Source organism: Pelodiscus sinensis, chromosome 1 (assembly GCF_052426305.1).
Source record: "Pelodiscus sinensis isolate ZL-2025 chromosome 1, ASM5242630v1, whole genome shotgun sequence".
Taxonomy (NCBI): Eukaryota; Metazoa; Chordata; order Testudines; family Trionychidae; genus Pelodiscus; species Pelodiscus sinensis.
The window spans coordinates 136084147-136109571 of record NC_143052.1 but is presented as its reverse complement, the minus strand read 5'-3'; the positions used below and the strand labels follow the sequence as shown (position 1 = coordinate 136109571).

Here is a 25425-nt window from a genome sequence, read left to right as displayed (position 1 = left end):
GACATCTCTTTCCTGATTAGCTGTAGCTGAATTAGCCCCCATCACATGGTATGTATAGTTCATTACTTTACACTTATCCACATTAAATTTCATTTGCCATTTTGTTGCCCAGTCACTGAATTTGATGAGATCTTTTTGAAGTTCTTCACAGTCTGCTTTTGTCTTGACTATCTTGACAAAAGTATCATCCGCAAACTTTGCCACCTCACTGCTCACCCCTTTCTCTAGATCATTTATGAATAAGTTGAAAAGGATTGGTCCTAGGACTGACCCTTGGGGGACACCACTAGTTATCCCTCACCATTCTGAAAATTTACCATTTCTTCCTACCCTTTGTTTCCTGTCTTTTACCCAGTTCTCAATCCAAGAAAGGACCTTTCCTCTTATCCCACGACAACCTACTTTACACAAGAGCCTTTGGTGAGGGACCTTGTCAAAGGGTTTTCCTTTTCCCTTGGTGCCCCAGTCTTCCTCCCTGGGCCCTGATCTGCCACATCAGCTTGGCCATGAGATCGTGTTTCACAATTATTGACCTAAAGTGGGAAAACAAATCTGTGCAATGTGGGGTCCAGGCAAACAAATAAGGAAATATCAGGGATGGACCAAAGCCGCAGGTTTCACGTCCACAGCCAGCTCTAGATCCCCAGTGTTCGGAGAGCTGGGCGAAGTCCTTCTTCCAAGCTGGGCCCTCGAAGTGGAGCAGACACATGCTAGGTGCCGTGTGTAATGTGGCCATGACACGCAAAGGAGCTGACAGCTGCTGTCACAGAGCCTTGGGCTGAAAGCAAATCACAGACATTGTGACAAACCCCCTCTCCCTCCTCCCTCCTGAGCCCCGCTTCAGAACGCCTTTTCTCGCCACCACCCCAGCTTGCTCTCCTCCCTGCTTCCCTGCTCCAAACCTCCTCCCTTTCAGTCCCCATCCCTTTCTCCTGCACCCCCTTTCCAGACCCCGTCTCTTCCCCACCTTCCATTCCTGCCCCCCGGCTCCAGACCCACCATCACTCACTACTTCTCTCTCCAGCCCCATGCTGCCTGTGCTGCATTAAACTGCAAACCCCAACTCTGCTGCCTGGACCCAGCGCCCTGCCCCTCCTATTCCCCACCCCCCTGCCACAGGGCCTGGCCTGCCCCTCACAGTACCTGAGTCCAGTCCAGTCCCTGAACCACACAGGAGCAGCCACATTCCCTGTGGGCTGCGGTGCCATTGCAAAAAGAGGCAGGGGACAGCCAGCTTAGCTCCAGGCAACCTCACTCCCACACACCCACAGACTAGGGAGGTGGCGGCATCTCGCTGGCTGCAGCCCCAGTGAGGGGGCAGGAGATGGGGCCATTGGGAACGAGGGAAACTCCAGGGGTTTGCAGGTTTGTCGTGTTCTCCTGGGACAGATGCAGCCCCCAATTGGCCGGAGTGGGAATAACATGGCGGGAGCTGCAGCACTGGCAGCCCAAGGGTGAGGCCTGAGGTGGAAGAGGTGGAGCCACAAGGCAGCTCTGGGCATGTCTCAGTCTCCTGGCTCTGTGGGTGGATCCCGGCTCCTGGGCGCCGGCTCTGCTGAGGGGTCGCTGGGAGGGCTCCCTGCTCACACTGACCCTGCTCTGTGTCTCTTTGAAGGTGCTGACGAGCTGAGGCTGGTGGATGGAGGCAGCCCCTGTGCCGGGAGAGTGGAGGTTAAACACCAGGACCAGTGGGGGACGGTCTGTGACGATGGCTGGGGCATGGAAGACGCTGGGGTGGTTTGCAGGCAGCTGGGATGTGGAGCTGCCATCAGCGCCCCTATCCTTGCTCAGTTTGGACCAGGATCCGGACCAATTTGGCTGGGTAATGTTCCCTGTGATGGTACCGAGTCTGCTCTCTGGGACTGCGGGAACCCGAGATGGGGTGTGAATTACTGTGGTCATAGAGAGGATGCTGGAGCGACGTGTTCAGGTAAGAACCAGCCCCCTCAGTTCTGAACGGCCAGTCCCCTGAGACCAAAGGGCTTGGGCCTAGAGGGTGTCCTGGGCCTGTGACCTAGGAAGGAATGAACCAAAGCCAGAGCCAGGCCTGTCACTGTTGCTGATACTGAGCTGTAACTATCACTGCTCACCTCCCCAGGCACTGGCCATCCCCCTGTGACTGGGAAGTGGTTTCGTAGTCGCATTTACCACAATCCCAGCACCTCGTCCTTCTCTCTGAGTGGCTCCTGTTTTACGGTTCCTTTGCTGAATGTGAGCCAGTGACAGGGAGGGTCTGAGCCCACCTGTGGGACCTGCGGCTGGGTCGGAGGATCAAGTGGGAGGAATCCGTGACCCAGCCAGGAGCTTCCTGCTGAAGGTTTCTGTGTGTTTGGTTGTTGATTAGGGCATTAGTGGTGCCTGCCCCACAGGGTCCTGTGGCCGTGTTTGGCACCTGTCATTTTGGAGGAAAATTTTTGAGAAACTTATTGTCAGGGTTAAAAATAAAGAAATCCCATTGAATTAGCAAATTTGCCTATCTGCAAATAACGTGTCTGTCTCCTAGAAACTCTGGCTTCTGTTTAAAGCTTCTGTGTGATTTCTCTGTTGGGATTTCCAAAGAGGCCAGGAGCGGTTTGGTCCCAACCTGCATTGTCTGTCAGTGAAACTTTTGAACCTCAAAGCCTACAGGCCAGATTTTTAGAAAGGATATTTAGTGACTAACACAGCAGATAGGCGCCATGGGGGATTTATAGTGTGTCTGCTGCCAAACTCCCAGCAGCTTTGGAAAATTGCACTAGGCACCTGCCTGCATTTCTGGGCACTGAATGACCTTTAATAGCTGGTCCTGAGTCTTTTTTTGTAAATGGCACAAACTTCTAAGTCACTAAAGTAATTTAGAAAATATTACCCTTAGGATAAAATCCAGACCCTTCCTAAGGGAACCACAGAATAGTAGGGTCTTACAGCTTGGCTAGAATTAGGGTCAGCCCAGAGCATTCCCCAGGCTGTTTGTAACTTTTAAGCTTTGGACCAACTACTAATAGAAAATTATAAAGTCTCTGGTACCCTGTAGACCAGGCATGGAGGCATTTGTGGTACTCAGTAGTTAACACTGCAACTATGGGGCCATTATAAGTTTTATTTTAAGTTTTTGGCTCAACTTTGCAAAGGAGTAATACAGTCTTATGAAAACAGGACAAGGAAGAGAATATTTTTCTATCATTCCAAAAGTTTTAGCAGCTTCCTTGGCACTTTGAGCTAGGGGTACTGATTTGTCTTAATTCTTTCCTGGATTTTGATTGTTTCAACAATAAACCTTGAATTCTCTGTACGTGGGGTGGGGTGGTGGGTGAAGCAGAGGGTGTTACACAAAGTTTTCTGGTATTTAAAAATAAATTAAAAAGGCAGAGGAAAAAACACTTAGCAAAAAGAAACGTCATTGCCAGGACTCTGAAACTCTACAGATTTAAAATATATTGGCCCTTGCAGAAGTAAATTCCCTAATGCAGTGTACACAGGGAAATGGCCCCACTTTTGGGACACATTTTCCTGGCCTCTACACCACTCTGATGAAATGGGCCAGCAAAAGGATCTGAGTCCCTGCTCTCACTTCCTTTACCCTGAGCCCTCCCTGACCTTGAGGGCTCCCCTTCTACCCTCTTATGCGGCAGAGTACCAACAAGCTGGGCCCAGGATTCCTGGGTGGTTCGTGCCCAACTTTTCTGTGGTCCCTGAGGACAGAGGGGAGGTGCCCCTGCTGTGGGGTGCTTTCTCTGCTCGGGACACTCTTGACTATTACATACAGTGAGGAATAGTGAGAGAAATGTAGCTGTGTTAGTCTGGTGTAGCTGAAACAAAATACAGGACTATGTAGCACTATAAAGACTAACAAGATGGTTTATTAGGTGATGAGCTTTTATGGGCCAGACCCACTTCCTCAGATCAAATAGTGGAAGAAAATTGTCACAACCATATATACCAAAGGATACAATTTAAAAAAACGAACACATATGAAAAGGACAAATCACATTTCAGAACAGAAGGAGGATGTGGGGGAGGGGGGAGGTAAATGTCTGTGAGCTAATGATATTAGAGGTGATAATTGGGGAAGCTATCTACCACACTAATACCAACCCTGGTACCTTCCCTTGCAACAAACCCTGTTGCCAGCTTTGTCCACATATTCACTCTGTTGATACCATTATTGGAACTAACCAACTAACGAGGTGTACCGGTAGTTTGAATTAGAAAGCCTAATTTGAACTACCTACTCCGTGCCGCATGTAGCCACGGGCACGGAGTCCTCACTAATGGGGATTTAAAAATGGCGGCGCCCGGCAAGATGCAAATGAAGCCCGGGATATTTAAATTCCAGGCTTCATTTGCAACTTTGATTGCCTACATTAACCACCCTAGTTCGAACTAGGGTGGTAGTGTAGACATACCCATAGAGACCTAGGGCTGGAAGAGACCTTAGAAGGTCATCAAGTCCAGCCCACTGCTCAAAGCAGGACCAACCCCAACTAAATCAACCCAGCCAGGGCTTTGTTATCCCAGGACTTAAAATCCTCTAGGTAAAATCCTCATGACCTCTTGCAATATGGGTCAATCTCGTCCTAACACCACTGGCATGTCAGCTGGGAGGGGCCACCCCTACAAGGAGGAGCTCCTTTATAATAGTCTGGCTGCAGATGGTGTCCACCAGAGCTGTGGCCTCCATTTCATCTACGGCCACAGGGATCACCGATTTTCCAGGTTGAGGGTTGTGTGCCGGCTGGTCGGCCTCCCAGACTTGTCCAATCCATATATGTCCTTCTGGAAGTGTCCCCCTTGGACACACTCCCAACAATGGTCTCGGGGGCCTGTAGATCGAGGATCATCCTTGGCAGACTTCTCTTCCCTTATGGAAGAGTTTCTTTCCCTGTGTTGTTCTGGGTCACTGCTCTTTGGTGTTCTGTCCTGGGGGTCTCGGCCTGCCTGGTATAGTATGTGCATGGGGATCCCACACCTTCCATACTCTGTGACTCCCCCCCCCCCCCCCCAGACCCTCTCATCTCCGTGGCCTCCCTGACTGAGGGTCTGGCTCCAGTTTCTTTCGCTGCTACGTAATCCTCCATTAGGGTTACTGCCACTGTCAGTGTGGTTGGCCGATGTCGTTGCACCCACTCGTTGGCTCCTAGAGAGGTACCTGTATGAATTGCTACAGGGCTACTGTGTCTGGGTATGTCTACGCTAGCCCCCTAGTTCGAACTAGGGTGGCTAATGTAGGCATTCGAAGTTGCAAATGAAGCCAGGGATTTAAATATTGCAGGCTTCATTTGCACGTTCCCATCCGGTCGCCATTTTTAAATCCCCTTAGTCTGAACTGACTGCGGCTACACGCAGCAGTCAAACGTTAACTCAAACTAAGTCCTTAGTTCAAGTTAACTATTACACCTCATCCTCATTCCTCATATTTAAATCCCTGGCTTCATTTGCAAGTTCGAATGCCTACATTAGCCTCCCTAGTTTGAACTAGGGGGCTAGTGTAGACATACTCTCTGTGACTTGGGGTCAGTTAAGCCCTGTGGGTTTGGCCACTTCCAGCAGTGGTCCCTGATTCTTTGGGCGACAGCCTGTGACTGTGCCCTGCAGCGCACCCCTCTTGATGCAGCCTCTGCTGGTATATCTCTGGGCTGATATCAGTACTATCTAAAATGGCCACCTTCACCCTTGGATACTTGAGTGCATCTCAGGAGTCTAGGTTATGATACGCGGTCTGTGCTGGTCATGTTAGGGAAGGGGCCAATAGGGTAGCCCAGTTTTCCTGGGGCTAGTGAGTGGCCATAGAAACTCATTCGAAGGTAACTAAAAATGCTTTGGGGTCATCCCCTTGCCCCATGTTTGTTAGCAGAATGGGCAGCCCTAGTCCAGTGTCTCCTGTCCTGTTCCAGTGGCAATGGAGCTGGGTGGTCCCCTTGGCTGTAGCAGTGCCACTACCTGTTGAAGCAGGTCTTTATGGTGGGTCTGGTTCTGGGTGGTCAGCTCCCAGTGCAGCTGCTGCTGTGGCTCATGATGTTGTGCCCTTTGCAACTGGTGTTGGGGGATCGGGGGGTTAGCTGCTTATCAGCTGCACCTGCTGCTGGTGGTGCTCGTATGTTTGCTGCTGCTGGTTTTCCACCATCTACTGCTGGAATTTCTCCATATCCAACTCTTAGCCAACCTACAGGGGCAAAAGGAGGCTCCCTTGTCTCCCTCTCTCCACGTGGACTGCTCAGCAGGTCCTGGATAGTGCCCACATTCTCCACCACGCTGTTGTACTTAAAAGAAGTACTCGGGATCTTTTTCAGAGGGATAAGGCAACACGCCACATTTATTGAACACACATAGAATAATCAATACTTATCATATGCATATGACACATTGCACTCATGCACTCACTCACTCACACACACACAAGCACACTCTGTCTTGTTACTACCAAAAGTTGCTCCCCCTAACTGCACTGGCCAGGTGAGTTAGATGGGGGAGGGGTGGAGCCGGGCTTCTGCTGATCTGGATTGATGCTCCCATGTTGACAAAACGAAAACCCCGGGGTCCCTCTGCAAGATTAGTCATCAACTGGACTTTCTTAATGCTGCTTCAAAGAGAGTTCTTCCAAGGGCAGGCACTTGCTGCTTGACTCCCAAGGCGTCTGTATGTCCAGTCTTCTTAATGAGCTCACTTTGCAGGTATTGTCTTAGATCTGGCTCCGAGACCTTCTCCACCCTTGCAACTGCTGCTGGAGGTGTTCCCCTTTCATTCTTCAATCACACCTCATTCATTTCAACAGGGCAATCAAGGAAAGGGGAGAGCTCAAAAGACATTTTTTCTTACAAGATCTATATATCTTAATACAAAGTTATAGGAGAAATGTTATAGAGATTCTATAAGAACACTTAAAGATATATCTAATAGGACAAGATCTTAATACAAAGTATAATATCACAGGGATCTCTCCACAACGCGTCATGGCATATGCATATCCTGTCTTTGGCGTGGGGGTACACAGGTGTGTGGCCTCCGCCCAGCGAGCTGCACAGTCGTTGGCAGTCTCTTTTAGTCTGGAAATAACAACCCTTGATCTATAGGGGTATGTCTACACTACAAAGTTAGTTCGAACTAACGGACATTAGTTCGAACTAACTTTCATAGGCGCTACACTAGCGCTCCGTTAGTTCAAATTAAATTCAAACTAACGGAGCGCTTAGTTTGAACTAGGTAATCCTCATTCCACGAGGATTAAGCCTAGTTCGAACTTACTAGTTCAAATTAAGGGCTGTGTAGACCCTTAATTCTAACTAGTGGGAGGCTAGCCCTCCCCAGGTTTCCCTGGTGGCCACTCTGGCCAACACCAGGGAAACTCGTATGCCCCCCTCCCGGCCCTGGACCCCTTAAAGGGGCACGGGCTGGCTACGGTGCCCGTGCCAGGTGCAAGCCTGCCAGCACCCAGCCAGCAGACTCTGCACCTGGCACGGATCGAGCCACCCACCCGATGCCCCCCAGCCCTCCCCCTCTTCCCGGGACCAGACTGGCGGCTCCCGGGAGCTTGCCTGGGACCGCAAGAGGCGGGCACCCGCCTGGGCTAGTGCGGACATCGTGGACCTCGTACACGACCTCCGCACTAGGCACAGGAAAGTGTCCGGCTAGGGCAGGAGAGCTCCCAGCCTGGCCACCCAGGAGCAGGTGTGCATGAAAATCAAGGGGGTCCACTGAGACCCCCGACCCTGAGCCCTGAGCTTACAATGGTCGTACTGGGTCAGACCAAAGGTCCATCTAGCCCAGTAGCCTGTCTACCGACAGCGGCCAACCCTAGGGACCCTGGAGGGGATGGACCGAAGACAGTGATCAAGCCATTTGTCTCGTGCCATCCCTCTCCAGCCTTCCACAAACCTTGGGCAGAGAAACCACTCCTACCCCCTGGCTAATACCACTCCATGGACCCAACCTCCATGACTTGATCTAACGTCCCTTTAAACTCTGTTCTAGTTCTAGCCTTCACAGCCTCCTGCAGCAAGGAGTTCCAGAGGTTGACTCTTTGCTTTGTGAAGAACAACTTTCTGTTACTAGTTTGAAGCCTGCTACCCATTCCTTTCCTTTGGTGTCCTCTAGTCCTTCTTTATGGGAACTAATGAAGAACTTTTCTGTATGCACCCTCTCCACCCAACTCCTGCTTTTAGAGACCTCTATCCTGCCCCCCTCCGTCTCCTCTTTTCTAAGCTGAAAAGTCCCAGTTTCTTTAGCCTCTCTTCATATGGGACCTGTTCCCAACCCCTGATCATTTTAGTTGCCCTCCCCTCTCCCACCCTCTCTCTTCCCCTCTCCCACCTCCTTTGCCCAGTCTCCCCCAGTTTTGTTCAATAAAGACAGATTCCATTTTTTAACACAATTGTCCTTTATTTTGTACATCAAGAAGAGGGGCTAGGGAAGGGTAAGTGGAAGGAGGTGAAGGAGGAATGGGGTACGCATCCCCGATGGGGAGGACTGGGCTGGCTCTGCAGGCTTCTGGGGCTGGAAGCTCTCCTGCAGCCCCCCAATTGCTTCCTCTCCCCAGATGGCAGCCTGCGGCAAGTGCAGCCGGTCTGATGGCCGAGTGCTGTGATGTGCCCAGTGTGGGTACTCCAGGCAATTCAAGCCAGGACTGCTTTGCAAGCGGGGCACCCTGAGAACTGTCTGTCCGGGGTGGGGGTCGGGACCCTTTAAGCACAGCCCTCGGCTAGCCTGAGACAGCATCTCCATGCTCTAAGTCCTCCTCTGATGCCCTGCTGGCACTGCTTCCGGCCATCCTTAAGCCCGGTTCAGGGTCCACTTAATGTGGACGCGCTAGTTCGAATTAGCAAAACGCTAATTCGAACTAGTTTTTAGTTCTAGATGCGTTAGTTTGAATTAGCTTAGTTCGAATTAAGTAATTCGAACTAAGTTAGTTCAAATTAGCGCTGTAGTGTAGACGTACCCTAGTAGTTTAGCATAATGGCAAAAGTCCATAATGTTCGCCCTTACCCCAAGGCAATACATCCTAACCACAAGAGTAAATAGTTAGCCCTTATCCCAGGGCATAAGAACATAAGAGAACCCATACTGTGTCAGATCAATGGTCCATCCAGCCCAATATCCTGTCTGCTGACAATGGCCAGTACCAGATGCCCTAGAGCAGGGGTCTCCAAACTACGGCCCACGGGCCGGATGCGGCCCGCGAGGCCCTCTCATCCGGCCCGTGGAGACCTTTTTGTCTACAAAACTTTTGCATCAAGGTACCTTTCAATCTTTGGAACAACATACCTGTGTGAACAAATATTTTCAAGAATGAAATACGTGAAGAACAATTTGAGAACAAACTTGTCCGATGATAATCTCAGGTCACTGTTGATGTTAGGGACAACAAATCTAAAGCCAGAAATGTCTGCTATTTTGGCATCCAGGAAACAATTTCACCATTCACACTAATACAGGTGTTCATGTGTAGTGTATCAATGTGTTATTAAATAATAACTGAATAAAATAATATTAAATAAATAATTAAAAACAACATCCATGTTTTGATTGTTTTTTATTTGGACCTCAAGTGTGTAGTCGGCCCCCGAACTGCTGTTTGATAGTTAATGCGGCCCTCGGGCTGAAAAGTTTGGAGACCCCTGCCCTAGAGGGAGTGAACACAACAGGTAAACCTCACGTGATCCCTTCCCTGTCACCCACCTCCAGAGAAACAGAGGCCAGGGACACCATTCCTACCCTTCCTGGCTAATAGCCATTGATGAACCTAACCTCTATGAATCCATCTAGCTCTTTTTTGAACTCTGAAAAAGTCCTACCCTTCACCACATCCTCTGGCAAGGAATTCTAGAGGTTGACTGTGCGCTAAGTGAAGAAAAAATTCCTTTTGTTTGTTTTAAACCTGCTGCCAATTAATTTCATTTGGTGACTCCTAGTTCTTATATTGTGGGAATAAGTAAATAACTTTTCCTTATTCCCTTTTTCCACACCAGTTATGATTTTATAGACCTCAATAATATCCGCCTATGATGGAACAGGCCAGGTCCAGGCACTGCTAAAGGCATCCTCTTAGGGCGAGTTACTCAAATCCAGGGCTACTTACAGCCCTAGATTAGAGACCTTTCCCAAACAGGCCACAAACCAGTCTCACAGAGCGCTTCAGCTGCCAATCCAGCCAGCAGGAAGCCTCATAAGTAAAACCTTTCAGACACCCCAGCTCTCCCTGTGCCACAATCAGCCCTGGGCCTACAAACAGGTGCGGGGTTATAGAACCCAACCTCACCTACCCTGAACAGATCCTTCTGGCCCCAAAGAACCAGCCATCCCTGATCAAATTATAGTTTAAATCTTACCCACAAGATCACGCTGGGCCAATCCTTCAGAATCTAAAATCTAAAGGCTTTTTAACAACAGAAAGAAAAGGTTGAAAGTAATATTGTTAAGGAGAATACATTACATGCACCAATCACCAAGTTTTGGGTGCAGGCTCTTAGCAGAGATGTTAGAAACTGCTAGCTTAGAAGTCTCTGGTGTACATCCTATATCAAGATGGGTCAGCAGTCCTTCCCAGCTCTCTGTCCCTAGCAAGGCTGCATCTGGGATCAGTAGCAAGATTGAAGACAAGATGGAGACCACCTCATGGCATTTTATATCCATTCCTGGTACCTCCAAAGTTGAAGCGGGTCACATGGTCAAGTGACTTGTCTATGTTCCACATGCTGCAGCAATTATGCCCTGGCTGGTTTGCAGGTTTCCAGATGCATTCCTCAGGTGTGTATTGGGCACTCAGAGCCATTATCCTTGGTGTCCTTCTAATTAGCATAGTCATTGACTGAACAATCCTTCCTCGCAATAGGCAGTCCAGGCCCATTGCTCGCTCCCAGACAGAGAACATTCACAATACCAGCACAGAATCCATATTGATAACTCCACATACAAACATTGCACAAATACATGAGTAGCATATATAGAATCAGTAGAACATTATCTTTCGTTTGATGCCTCACATGGCCCCCTTTGTACAGAATTTGGGGACCCCCCCATAGGTGCTGCAGTGATCTGTCTGCTCACTTTAAAATCTAATAAGGTAACCACTCCCCTCCCCCCCCCCCCCGTCTCCTCTTTTCTAAGATAAAAAATTCCAAGTATTTTTAATCTCTCTTCATAAGAGACCCATTCCAAACCCCTAATCATTTTTGTTGCCCTTCTCTGAACTTTTTCCAATGCCGATACATCTTTTTTGAGATGAGGCAACCACATCTAAATGCAATATTCAAGATGTGGGCATACCATACTCCTCATTTTTTGAGGAGTACAGTATCTGTCGAAAAAGCTCCCCGCTGTCGACAGAACTGCGTCTAAATGGGGGGTTTATTTTTGAAATGGTGCCTGATCGGCACAGTGTCAGAACGTGAGTATGCAAATGAAGCCTGGGATATTTAAATGCAGGGCTCATTTGCACTTTCGAAGTGCTTCATTTGCATCCCTCTGTTAATAAGGGATGCAGTCTAGATGTAGCCAAAGACTCCACGATCTTTCTCTTGAGTTGTTGTAGCTAAATTAGACCGCATCATTTTGTATGTATAGTTGGGATTATTTTTCCAATATGCAACCTCAGCAGTCCAGCACCCTGGCATTTAATTTCAAAAAGGGGAATTACACAAAAATGAGGAGGTTTGTTAAACACAAATTAAAAGGCACAGTGATTAGAGCCAAATCCCTGAAAGCTGCATGGAAACTTTTTAAAGACACTATAATAGAGGCCGAACTTAAATGTATACCCCAAATTAAAAAACATAGCAAGAGACCTAAAAAAGAGTCAACGTGGCTTAACCACCATGTAAAAGAAGCAGTGAGGGACAAAACGGTATCTTTTAAGAAGTGGAAGTCCAATCCTAGTGAGATAAATAGAAAGGAACTTAAACACTGTCAAATCAAGTGTAAAAATGTAATAAGAAAAGCAAAAAAAGATTTTGAGGAACAGCTAGCCAAAAACTCAAAAAGAAATAACAAAATGTTTTTTAAGTTCATTAGAAGCAGGAAGCCTGCTAAAAAACCTGTGGGTCCCCTAGATGATCAAGCTATAAAAGGAGCAATCAAGGACGATAAAGCCATTGCAGAGAAACTAAATGATTTCTTTGCTTCAGTCTTCACGGCTGAGGACGTTGGGGAGATTCCTGAATCTGCACCTTCCTTTGTGGGTGATGAATCTGAGGAACTGTCCCGGATTGAAGTGTCATTAGAGGAGGTTTTGGAACAAATAGAAAAACTTAATGTTAACAAATCTCCGGGACCAGATGGCATTCATCCAAGGGTTCTAAAAGAACTCAAATGGGAAATTGCTGAGCTATTATCTGTGGTTTGTAACCTATCCTTTAAATTGGCTTCCGTACCTAATGACTGGAAGGTAGCCAACGTGACACCAATATTTAAAAAGGGCTCTAGAGGCGTTCCTGGCAATTACAGACCGGTAAGTCTAACTTCAGTACCAGGCAAATTAGTCATAACTATCTTGAGTAGTTTGGTATCGTCTGCAAAGTTTACCACCTCACTCTTTACCCCTTTTTCTAGATCATTTATAAATTAGTTGAATAGGATTAGTCCCAGAACAGACCTTTTGGGGACCCCACTAGTTACCTCTCTCCCCTCTAAAAACTTACAATTTATTCCTACTGACATAGGCTCCTTCCCTATCCTGGCATGATAAATGCAGAAGTGGAGGCCCACAAAAGTACCCCAAAACCTTATCTTTCCAGGCTTTGATATAAAGCTTCCCCCAAAAATCTTAAAAACATAGATTTTGGGGATAAAATCTGCTGCCACCACCCAAGTCATGATAAGAGAATCAGGGGAGAGATCACTTGAGAAATCTCACCCCTAAAGTACAAAGCAGGACACAAAATTAACCAATACCCGGTTAATAGAAAGAGAAAGAACTTTTATTATCACCACAATATTCCTGTTGCAAGCATAATGGCTAGATGGAAAAGTCATAAATTAATATACTCATGGGGGAAACCCCACCATGGGCTAGAACTTAATTACAAAGGAAAGCAATACCCATTTTAAATGCACAGATATCAGATCCCATTTCCCAAACCATAAAACAACAAAACGTAACAGATTTATCTAAACTTTATCCTACTTACAGTTAGTGAAGAGTCTTTTCTTGGAGGGAGAAATAGTGTCTGTTCCCCTTAGTAGCTGGAGAGAAAACTGTCCAGGAACGAAGGAGGGAAAAACCCCTATATTCCTCTGTCCCTGTTTGAAGTTCCTACCTACATTCCTATTGGCAGACTCTACCTGGCTGATGTTTAGTTAACCCCTTAGTCCCCAGGCTGCTGGCTAACCCTCATGACCATGATACTTACCCTTTGTTTCCTGTCTTTTAACCAGTTATCAATCCATGAAAGGATCTTCTCTCCTATCCCATGATAATTTACTTTACTGAAGAACCTTTGGTGAGGGAACTTGCCAAAGGCTTTCTGGCAATCTAAGTACACTGTATCCACTGGAGCCTCCTTGTCCACATGTTTGTTGACCCCCTCAAAGAACTCTAGTGGATTAGTAAGGCATGATTTCCCTTTACAGAAACCATGCTAACTTTTCCCCCAACAAATTCTGTTCATCTATGTGTCTGACAATTCTTTTCTTTACTACTTTAAATTAGTTTAAAATAATTTGCCCAGTACTGACATTAGACTTAATGGTCTGTAATTGCCAGGATCACCTCTAGAGCCCTTTTTAAATATTAACATCACATTAGCTATCTTCCAGTCATTAGGTATGGAAGTTAATTTAAAGGATATATTACAAACCACAGTTAATGGTTACGCAAGTTCCCATCTGATTTCTTTCATTCACTCTTGGGTGAATGCCATCTGGTCCTGGTGAATTGTTACTGTTAAGTTTATCAGTTTGTTCCAAAACCTTCTCTAATGACACCTCAATCTGGGACAATTCCTCAGATTTGTCACCTAAGAAGAATGACTCGGGTTTGGGAATCTTCCCAGTATCCTTAGCTGTGAAGACTGAAGCAAAGAATTCATTTAGCTTCTCCTCAATGACTTGATCATCTTTGAGTGCTCCTTTAGCATCTTGATCATCCAAGGGCCCCACTGGTTGTTTAGCCAGCTTCCTGCTTCTGATGTATTTAAAAACATTTTGCTATTACTTTTTGAGTTTTTGGCTAGCTGTTCTTCAAACTCCTTTTTGGCTTTTCTTATTATATTTGCAAAAGCGACGAGGAGTCCTGTGGCACCGTATAGACTAACAGATTTATTGGAGCATAAGCTTTCATGGGCAAAGATCCACTTTGTCTGTTAGCCTGTAAGATGCCAGTGGACTCCTCATTATTTTTGCAGATCCTGACTAACATGACAACCCTTCTAATACTTACTCTATTTGTACACCGAATTAGACAAAGTTTATGCTCCTTCCTATTTTCCTTCCACTTTTTAAAAGATGTATTTTTGTCTGTCATTGCTTCTTTTACTTGGTTGTTAAGCCACCATAGTACTATTTTGGTTCTCTTACTGTGTTTTTTAATGCAGAGGGTAGCACAGCCTAGTGGCCACAGTCAATATCAGCCCCTATCCCCGCGGGAGGGAGTGGTTGCGTCCCCCTTTTCCCCTCCCTCTCCAGTTGTACCCCCTTTTTCCTTGCGCCCTTCCCCTCCCCCACCTCCCCGTTAGTGCTCTCCTCCTCTGCCACAGTCTCAGCAGGGAGGAGTGGCTGCTAGCCCCCGACCTCAGTTGCCCCTTCCTGAAACCAGTATCCTCCCTTTTTCCAGCCCCCGCCTTTTCATTGTGCCCTCCTCCCCTGCCTGCTGCTTGGTGGGGAGGAGCGGTCACCCCTTACCTCCCTCCCTGCCGTCTGTGTCTCCTTCCATCCTCTCTCCAAGACGGAGGAGACCCCTGCCCATACTAGTCCCAAGGTCCCCCCATTACCACTGGCCCCAAGAACTGTTGCGGCTGACCTCCCGATGCTCCCCCTGATGCGGGTGGGCCCTCAACCTTGGCCGGTAAGAAGAGCCGAGGAGAGAAGAAGGGCAAAGGGTTGGCCCGGAAGGCTGCGGCCACCCTGCCCACTGTGGCTCAGACATCTGCCGCAGCCCCTCCTTCCCCTGCTGTTCCCCCCACCAGTTCTGGGGGTGATCCACCCTTGGCCCTCAGAGCATAAGGCTAGTTGGCTGCTGCCGCTTCCCCGAGTGCCGCCACATCATCAGCCCTGACCGCTGCCTCCAGCTCCATCCCTGGTGGCTGAGGCCCCTTTCCCACCCTGATCAGGAGGCCTGGTGTCTGCTGCCTCCCGGTCGTCACCTTGCCTTATGTTGAAACCTACATGTGGGTGCTGGCAAGGGTGGTGGGGGCCTCGGCCGTAGTGGTGGCCTCCAAAATGTACAGAAAGGTCGTGTTCTTCCTTGCCTCAGAGGCAGCTACCCAGGAGGCGGTGGAGAGGGGCCTGACGGTGGGGGGCGTGCACATGCCCCTTGAACTGCTGGAGGACCTGGTCGTATGGGTGGTCCTCACCTCCGTCCCACCCCTCTTCCCCAATGCCGCCCTGCTGCCTTCACTCTCCACCCTGGGGAAGCCAATTTCCACCATCAGTCCTCTCCCGTTGGGCTGTAAGGACCCCGCCCTCTGCCACGTCCTGTCCTTCCGCTGGCAGGTACAACTGCAGCTGCAGCTGACAGTGTGGGGCAAGGTGGCACTAGAGGGGTCCTTTATGGTGCCCTACCAGGGGGCCCTCTACTGGGTCCACTTTTCAATGGGAGAGTCTCGGTGCTTCCTCTGCCAGGCGATGGGGCACATCCGGAGGGACTGTCCCTTGGCCTGGTCGGGCGAGGCGTCCGGGCCCTTCAGGGCCTGGGAGAGCACCGGCCCCAACATCTCCGGCCCCCCTGGTAGTCCGGCTTCCTTGGCTGCCCCTCCTCCAACCAACGGCTCCACTCGGGAGCCGGAGGTGCCCCCTCTGGCGTGCTCAAGCGAGCAGGCGGGCCCCGCTTCTACTCAATCCGTTTCTTCAGGGCCTGAGGAGGAGAGGGTGGTGCAGTCGTTGCCGGGCGAGGGAGAGGGCTCCCCCCAGGTAGAGGTTTCCTTCTCCCCTCCCCTGCCTCAATGTCCCGTCCCCCGCGAAGACCAGCTTCACCCTGTCAGGGCTCCTTCCCCACTCTGGCATGATAAATGCAGAAGTGGGGGCCAGCAAGTGTACCCCAAAGCCTTATCTACCAGGCTTTGGTATAAAACTTCCCCCAAGATCTTAAAAACCTAGATCTTGGGAATAAAACTTCCGCTGCCACCACCCAAATGTTGCTAAAGAAACCAGGGGAAAGATCATTTGGGAAATCTTCCCCCTAAAACAAAAATCAGGGCACACCATTAACCACTGCCAGGTTAATAAAAGAAAAGAAAGAACTTTTATTATTACAACAATATTCTGGTTGCAAGTATAATGACTAGAGAGGAAGGTAACAAAATATACTCATGGAGAAACTCCATGGGCCTAGAACTTAGTTACAAAGAAAAGCCAAAACATCTTTTAGGCAGTGCCAGATCTCAGATCCCATACCCAATCCATAACACAATAAAACCTAACGAAACTACCTAAACTTTACCCTACTTACAGAAAATGAAGAATGATGTCTTGGAGAGAGAGAGAGACATGCTTGTCCCTCTCTGTAGCTGCAGAGAGCTCTCAGAGAGACAAAAGGGAGAAAAGAAAAAAAACCAAATTCCTTTGTCCCAGTTTGAAAAGTCCCACCTACATTCCTATTGGTCACTCCACCTGGCTAGGTGTAGTTAACCCCTTAATCCTCAGGCTGCTGGCTAACCCTCATAATCATGACACACCCCCTGGCCATCTCAGAGGGCTGGACGCTCGTCCGGGCGAAGTGCAGAGCCCGCCATTTGGGGGCTCAATCTCCCCCCTCCGAAAGATCCCGAGGGGGGCCAGTGCTGCAGAGAATGTCCCTGGTGAGCTGCAGAGAAGCTCCCCCGGCCCTGGTACCAACCGAGCCGCCCGCCATTACCGCTGAGGAAATTGTTGCCTCGGCAGCCAGCAGGGAAGGCTCCAGGGCCGAGGGGATGGAGCTTGTCTCCATCTTTGAGGAGATTGAGGCCCTGGGTCTGACCCCGCTTACCCGGGGGAGGACGACCCTCTGCCATCGGCCCTCGGTTTGGGCAGCAATTTTGAAGCCCTGCCCCCTTCTCTCCCCACCCGTATGCCCCAGGTGGCCGACCCTGTCTCATTCTTGGGGCGCCCCTGGTGTCACCTATTGGCCCAGCCAACTCGGGCACCGGAGCTGAAGCTGACGAGCCCTCAGGGGTGATGGCTGGCACCGAGTGGCCAGGCCCAGAGTTTGAGGGCACCCTCTCTCCCACAAATGAGGCGGGGCAGTCATCTCCCCTTCCCGGTGGGGGCCCAGGAGAGAACATCCCCCTAGTCGACCCGTGGTCAAAGTCGCTGTTCCACCACCTGAGCCCGGTGTCGGCGTGGGCCCCCTCCCTGTTCCTGCCTCCCGGTCTCCATTCAGGAGGAGCCACAGCCCGGTGGCACAAACCCGGGGGATCTTCCCTCAGACCCTGCCCAAATTTCTGGTCCCCTTCCATATCCCAATCCGTTCCTCATCCGTTTCCTCCCTTGCCCTGATCCCGCCCTCTATGAACCTATTTCCAGCCCTGAGTCCTCGCCCGTCCCTGATCCTGCTCCAACCATTACCGTTCCCTCTCTCTCCACCCCGACCCAGCATCTGGCCACGAGCCCATCCCCCTTTCCATCCCTACCGTGCTGCCTGTCCTGCCTTCACCATCCTCCCAAATCACCGTTATTGCCACCCCTACGAGGGCCATCTCATTTCCGCTATCTGTGGGCGTCTCTCAGACGCTATTTCGAATCAACTGTAATAGCGTCCACACATACAATCCACTATTTTGAAATAAATTTGAAATCGCTGAGCCCTTATTTCAAATTAGGTAAACCTCATTCTACGAGGAATAACACCTAATTCGAAATAGCTAATTTGAAATAAGTGCTGTGTAGACACTTATTTCAAATTAGGGGGCCTCCAGGCCTTCCCAGTTCCCCCTGGTGGCCACTCTGGGTCAAACGAGGAAAACTCTTCTTCTCTCCCACAGCCCCGGGGACCTTAAAGGGACAGACTATGGCCACTGGGCACATGCAAAAGCCAGGCCTGCCAGCAGCTGCAGACCCTCAGCCAGTGGCCACAGGATGGCAGCCAGTGGCAGCCAGCTCTCCCCTGCCCAGTCCCCCAGCACCCAGGGGCCAGTCAGGGGCCGTAGACGGTGCGTGCACTCCTGGACTAGAGCGGAGATCATGGACCTCATTGAGGTTTGGGGGGAGGCCCCCAATGTCCATGATCTCTGCACTAGGTGGAGGAATGCAGCCGTCTACGGCCGCATAGCGGCCACCATGGCCAGGAAAGGCCACAGGTGCACCCAAGAGCAGGTGCGCCTGAAGGTGAAAGAGCTGCAGCAGGCATATGCCAGGGCCACCGGGGTGGTGTCGCAGCAGGGGCTGAAACCTGCCCCTACTTCCCCACCCTCAACCAACTCCTGGGGGGGCGGGGTGGTCTGCACCAGCCCAGGAGGCAGCGAGCCGGGAACAGAGGACCCTGACCCCGGCACACCAGAGGGGCCACCGCCAGCTGTTCCAGCACTGGAGTCGTCAGGGTCGTCCAGGGAAGCCATACCAGGTAAGTGCAGCACTGTCCCCTGCCCGGGGGGGGGGAGGGGGAGAGGGAGACCAGGGACCGCGCGCGTGAGCCATGCCTCCCACGGACAACGCAGCCACCTGTGCACATGCGAGCACGTGCCATGCCACCCTTGGGCAGGTGGCTTCAGCTGCGTGACACCCAGGGGCCGTGGCCCAATAGGCACACGCATGTGTGAAGAGACCTGACACGCTCCTGACCCCGGGGCGGGACCCAGCAGGACGCCCTCCCTTCACACGCCCCCTCTACACAGAGGCAGGGGACATCTCACCCCCGCCCCAGTCACACTATACACAGCACAGGGGCATGGGTGTGGTCTTGGGGCAGCTCCCAGTCCCGGGGAGATCCAGACATCCTGACCATGGCCTCTGTGCAAGCACAGTGGCTCTGACGGTGCAGGACATGGTCACCCTCACATCGCAGAGGGGGACTGGGCATCATCCACTGTGTCCCCAGGGAGAACAAACCACTTCTCTTCTTTCCCTACAGCTGCACCAGCTGCTCGTGCAGAGCGCACCACCCCGCCCAGGACATGCTTCCGCACCCGCGACCTGCTCTGGACCACCACCATGCAGCAGGAGTACTGGGACCAGCACCTGGGGGCCCTGCGAGCCCTGCGAGCCCTGCACCGCACCGTCCAGGTCTAGATGCTGGAGGACCTGCAGCTCTGCCTACAGCAGCTTGCTGAGGACCGAGCTCTGAACTCTAACCTGCAGCCCCTGATGCTGAGCATGCTGCCCAGTGCCAGTCCTGTGCCTGCTGCCCCCTCAACTACTGTCCCTCCTCCCTCTCCTGCCCCCTCCCACCTCTTCTTCCTCAACCTCCATACCCTCCTCCTCAATGTCCACACCCCCACCTCAACCTCTGTACCCTCCTCCCCATCACCCCATGGCGCATTTGTTCGATCCCACATCCAGCTGCTTCAGGAGATGGATTGTGGCTCCTGCTTCTTCTATGCCCTGCAGAAAAAGAGGGGGGCTAAAAAGCACGTCACCTACCTTTTGGCGGAGGACGGCACCCCCCTTACAGATCTAGCGGAGATGCGTGGAAGGGCCAGGGCCTTCTACACCAGTTTGTTCTCCCTGGATCCGACCAAAGCCGACGCCTTAAAAGTGCTCTGGACCAAGCTCCCGACAGTCAGAGCGGGCGACCGGCTGGAGACGCCCGCCTCTCACTCTGGCCGAGTTCTCAGAAGCCCTCTGTCTCATGCCCACCAATAAAACCGCAGGCATGGACGGGCTGACTATGGAGTTCTACTGCGTGTTCTGAGATGTCCTCGGCCCAGACCTTGTTACAGTCTGGGCCGAGTCCTTCAGGCCATCAGGTGGAGCACGGGTCCACTGCTCTATCTGGATATTTATTTATCCGCCACGCATCCCTTTCCGCCGGAGAACTGACAAGGTTTGGAGGCCAGGGTGGGTGAGCGGCTGCAGAGATGGACAGGACTGTTCAGTGTCTCTCCCTCCGCAGGAGGGCGCTGGTGCTGAACCAACTGGTCCTATCCATGCTCTGGCACCAGCTTAATACCCTGAGGCCGGCCCCGGAGGTCCTGGTCAAACTCCAGAGGAGAGCTTTGGAGTTCTTTTGGCCAGGACTGCACTGGGTCTCTGCAGGGGTTCTGTCTCTTCCCCTGGAGGAAGGGGACCAGGGCCTGGTCTACATATGCAGCCAGGTCCAGACTTTCTGCCTCTAGGCCCTGCAGAGACTCCTCTTTAGTGCAGGTAGTCTGGCATGGAGCACCTTGGGGTGCACCTTCCTCTGCCATCACCGAGAGCTCCGATACGACCGGCAGCTCTTTTTTATCCATCTGAGAGGTCTTCCGTGAGACCTCTCAGAACTGCCAGAATTCTACCAGAAACTCCTCCAGACCTGGAAGCTGTTTTGTGCCAACGATGGAGCAGACCTCCTTGTGGAGCCCCTGTTCCACAATCCAGGTTTGTGCGTGCCTATGGCGGAGCCTCCCGTGGTGTGCCGGAGGCTGATCCTGGCAGAAACCACCAAGATCGGAGACCTCCTGGACTATGATGGGGGGAACTGGATGGATCCCCGAGTGCTCACTCAGTGCATGGGGCTCTCCACCCTCCAAACCTCCCTGCACCTACTCCAGGAGGTGAAGGTGGCTTTGCCGCGGCCCACTCTTGATTTCCTGCAGAGAGCCCTGTGAGAGGGTACGCCCCACCCCTCCCTTCCTGCAAAACCTCTGTCCCTTGTTATTGGGCCCCTATTCCATGTCCCCCACCGGCCTCCCCATCCTTGGACTCCCAGCCAGCTGCAAAATCTGCAGCTGGTCTGCTTTTGAACTGCGCCTAGAGAACATCTGTACACACTCATGCTCCATACGATTCACTTCCTCACTCTCACGTCCCACCCTGATACCAAGTGGCGGGACTATCTAAGACCTGTAGAGGGTGGGGAACCCCAATGGGCCAGCATGTATTCCACCCTAGTTCTGTGGCCCATCACAGAGCCGTGAGCACAGGTGTGGACCTAGCATGGTTCACCCCCATCCCAGACACCTGCCCCTTTTGCGCTGTGAGGGAAAACCTGGTGCACGCATATCTGGAGTGCGCCAAGTTGCAGCCCCTGAGTTTCTGGCCGCATTTCTCCCCACACCTCTTTATTTATGTGCACCCTATCCATGACCCCACATAGTCATGAGACCTCCTTGTCAACCTCCTCCTGGCCCTGTCTAAAGCTGCCATATATAATACCAGGAGGAGGATGCTGGATGCGGGGGTTCTCTGCAACTGTGGGCCTGCTTCCGTTCCTCCCTTGTGTCACGTATCCAGGCAGAATTCCTCTGGGCAGTATCCACTGGTTCCATCGACATCTTTGAGGAGCAGTCCAGAGTTCTCTGCTCAGTGTTCCTGTCCAGTTCCCTCATTTTGAACCTGTGACCCACACCCACTGCCACTTTCATCATTATTTATCCCCCGTGACCAGTTGAGCCTGGGTCTAGTCATCCCTCCCACAAGGCTGGGGAAGGGGCTTTGAGAAGTGGGTGGGCTGTGCCCCCCCCTCCTTGGTCTCAATTAGGAACCCACTACAGATGGACTCAGGGCATAAGGTTGAGGTGAGGGGGGGGGGGAGTGCAGGAGTGTTATGGCAGGGGGCTGGAGATGCAAGGGTGCAGGAATTTGGGGATGTGGGATTATGAGGGGCTCAGGGTAGGGGGATCAAGTGTATGATGGATTTAGGGTTGGCATGTGGGGCGGTGCAGGAGTGTTATGATGCTGAGGCTAGATGGGGGCTGGGCCTTTGGGGCTTTGTTGGCCAGGCTTCATTTTTAAATAAAGTAAAATATTATGTCTAACACCAAAGGTTTCAACATTGTCTTTATTTATGGTAGTGCTGGGGGATGTTTTTTTGGATTGGGGGCCTCTGAGAAGCAAAAAACCCACAACTCTCCTAAAACCTCCAACCCTCATTGATGTGGCCCACAACTGACACACTTCACTCCCCTGGTGCTCCAGCCCCATAGTGGGGGGAAGAGAAGGGAGGACTGAAGTACAAGGCCTCAGGCCAGATTTACTCTTTCGGGGGTTCTGGGTTAGTGGATTTTGAGGTCCTTCCCTAGGTTCTGAGGTAGGGCCAAAATTAGGGTTTCAGTGTGAGAGAGAGGGCTGACAGTGAATGGGATAGGGATGAGGGTGCAGGATCTGAGCAGGAAGGGGAGTGTAGGAGGAGTTGAGGGTGCATGGTCTGGATAGGAAGGAGAATGCAGGAGTAGGCTGGGAGTAGAGTGCCTGGGCAGGGTGCAGGAATGGGCTGAGGACAGGGTGTCTAGATGGGGAGGGGATAAATGAGGGGGTGCAGGGTCTGGGCATGAGCGTTACGGGGTCCACTTACTTGCTTTTGTGCCACTTGTAACACGGCCTCCCACTGCTCCCATTCACCAGGAAGGATTTGCAGGGGAAACTACTGAGAATTATATTCTGGGGGAAAGAAAATGGCAGTGCACAGAGTCATTGTTGGTTCCTGGTTGCCCACATGCCGAGGAAAGGAAAAGGGCAGCACACACAGAGCCAGAAATGATGGAGCTTGTTCCCCGCACGCTGGATCCAGCGAGGATGCTTGGGGCTTTCTCCCCCATCCCCTTGCAAGAAGCTGGTGTTGGCCAATCTTGAGGAGGGGGAGGAGGGTAAGGCTGTAGCACCAGCGCGAGCTCCCTGCTGTGGAGGAAAAGGGCTGAGTTGGGGCTCCAGAAAAGCTGTATCTGGTTCCCTCGTGAGCCATATTTGGCTCGTGAGCTATAGGTTGCCAACCTCCTTATCTATTCAATTGAGGAGCTCAGGCCCTGGCTTCATAGCAGGTCTTCCAGGGCATTAGAAGAGACCTCTGAGGGAAGGGATCAGAAGGAGGCATTGAAACCTCTGGCAAGGTTGGTAGCTCCTCCAGGTCAAAGTCTGTCTGGGGTCCTAGTGGTCCAGGCCAGTCCTCAGCCTCCTGCAAGTCCTCAGCAGCCTCCCAGCTCGGGAGCACAGGGCAGGTGTCTGGTCCCCCTAGCAGTTGGGGCCTGACTGAGCTCCTGGGCTGGCCTTTTATAGTTTAGTCACACTCCCGCCCTGACTTCCAATGAGGTGATTGGTTGGGGCCAGGCTCTGCCCAAGAGGGCTCAAGGAGGGGCTCTTCTCCCTCCAGGTCAGTGGGTGGTCACTTTGCCTCAGTACATCCTTCAGAAGAGATTATGAACAAGAACACAACTTGCACCTCAAACTCCTCGATCCTTCTTCCAGTGCCACCTAATCTGCAGTGACTCACTCCAGGTCATTCTTGGCAGTATCGTTGGTTCCTACATGGAAAAGTAGAACAGGGCAGGGGTCTGAGGATGTGATCAGTCCCGGAAGACTCTCGGTCACATCCTGGATTCTAGCTTCAGGCAAACAGCACCCTTCCTGAGTTTCCTGGTCTGGATGGCAGATGGATGAATCTGTCCCCCTTGGAAGGGGGTCCCTGAACACCACCTGTCTCCTTCTCTTGGGAGTGGTGGTCATGGCACCCCCATCCCTAGTTCTATGCATCCCATTCTTTCTGGTTGATAAGGTGTCCTGATCCCTTCCCTGAGACATCCCTGCCAAAGCATTCTTCACCATAGTGTCTCTGGAGAGAGCCTGAAAACAGTTACTTACCTCTGTCTGGATTGGGGTTACCTGAGTTGTCTGTCTTCCCCTGGGGGTCACATGCTGCTAATATTCTTCCCTGTTCTGTACAGCCCTCCCTGGCTCTTCAGCCTGCTATGCCTGCCCTATCAAATGCTGCCTTCTATCCAGCTGGTGATTGACTAAGTGAGAAGTCAGGCACTGGGGACTGGTGGGGAGGAGCTGGCTGTGCGTGAGGAGAGAGAGACCAGATCAGCATCAGGAACCAGGAACCAGCTAGGTAAAGACACCAGCAACAGCAACCAGGCAGCCTGAGAGCACAGTCATGTGAACGATCCAGTCGTGGCAAGCTGGGCAGTGAATCTGTCCTGCACTGTGCTGCCATGCACCAAGTATCCGTGTGGACCATGCTGCAGTGCACTGAGCATTCCCTAGTGAGCACTGCCCGTTTCACAGCACTAGGGAAATGTTAGTGTGAAGGAGGCAGTTCCACATGGATATTGACCTCATGTCTACACTAGTGTGTTGTTTTGAAATAACAGGGTGAGTGTCCACACTGGAAACCTGTTATTTCAAAACTATTTAAAAAATAACAGGCTTTTTATTCCAGAATAATAAACCCTCATTTCACGAGGATTAATGCTTATATGCTATTTTGAAATAGTGTTAGTATGGACGCTCCGCTGCTGCTATGTCCAAATAGCTCCTCCCCAGGGCTATTCAAAGTAATTGCTCCCCAGTGCTTTCTGGGGCTCTAAATTGAGGTAGAGTATCGCCATGCTGTACTCTCCTTATCACTCTGATCTGGCTGCTCAAAATCTCTGACTAGGCTTCCCTGTAATGTGGGCGGGCTATTTTCAAACAGTTATTTTTTGAGTTATTATTCCAAAATAGCTTGTTTTGAAATAAGTGCATAGTGTAGACATACCCTGAGTGCACAGCAGGCTCTTGTGGGGTACATTTATACCCCAACAAGTGTTCATGTAGAGAAGCCCTGAAACTGGATCAAGTTTCCAGGGAGGGAAATGGGTTGGTGGCAGGCAGGACAACCCAAGGCAAGTGCAGTAGTGAGAAATAGATCAGCTGAGGAAATTTAAAAATAGCAAACTTTCTTGTACACTGGAAATTCTGCATTTCAGTCAGGTCTCCTCACTACTCCCCTGTTCATACATCTAAGGGTCCTCTTAGCCCTTTTGGACACAGCTGTATTTCTGTGAATATTACCTGTACCTCAGTTCCTCTTCCTGCTATTTTCACATTTCCCACCAGGGTTCAAAGGGCAGCCTCCACCTGTTCTCCCCACATGTCCCAGGAAGGCAGACAGTGGCTCAGAGAACCCAGTCACTGGTATCTAACTGACAAAACAGGTGTCGAGGCCTTTGAACTTTTGAATCTGGCCAAACTCAGCACAAGCCCCCTAACTTGAGAGGGGCACCTCTGGTAGGACATTTTACTCTGAGAGCTGGGAGATTGTTAAAAGGGAGCCCTGATAAACAGGGGGTGGGGTGGGAGCAGCAAGAAAGGAATCTGAAACACAATTCCCAGAATCAGGAGTCCCTGCGATAAGCTGAGTCAGCCCAGATTTTCAGGGAATTGCTGAACTTTAGTAAGAAATGGGCCTGTAGGCTGTCAGTTGCTTTAACCCCT

General features: G+C 51.0%; 1 protein-coding gene across 1 annotated transcript in view; it reads left to right on the top strand.

The window, feature by feature from the left end:
- The first annotated feature begins 1432 nt into the window (after positions 1 to 1432).
- The window catches only part of LOC142830148 (antigen WC1.1-like), a 42397-nt gene continuing 18404 nt past the window's right edge, over positions 1433 to 25425 (top strand). The window contains exon 1 of the mRNA XM_089771781.1: positions 1433 to 1934. Coding sequence (XP_089627907.1) covers positions 1501 to 1934 — 434 coding nt within the window. The 5' untranslated portion in view covers positions 1433 to 1500. The remainder of the gene's footprint in view (positions 1935 to 25425) is intronic.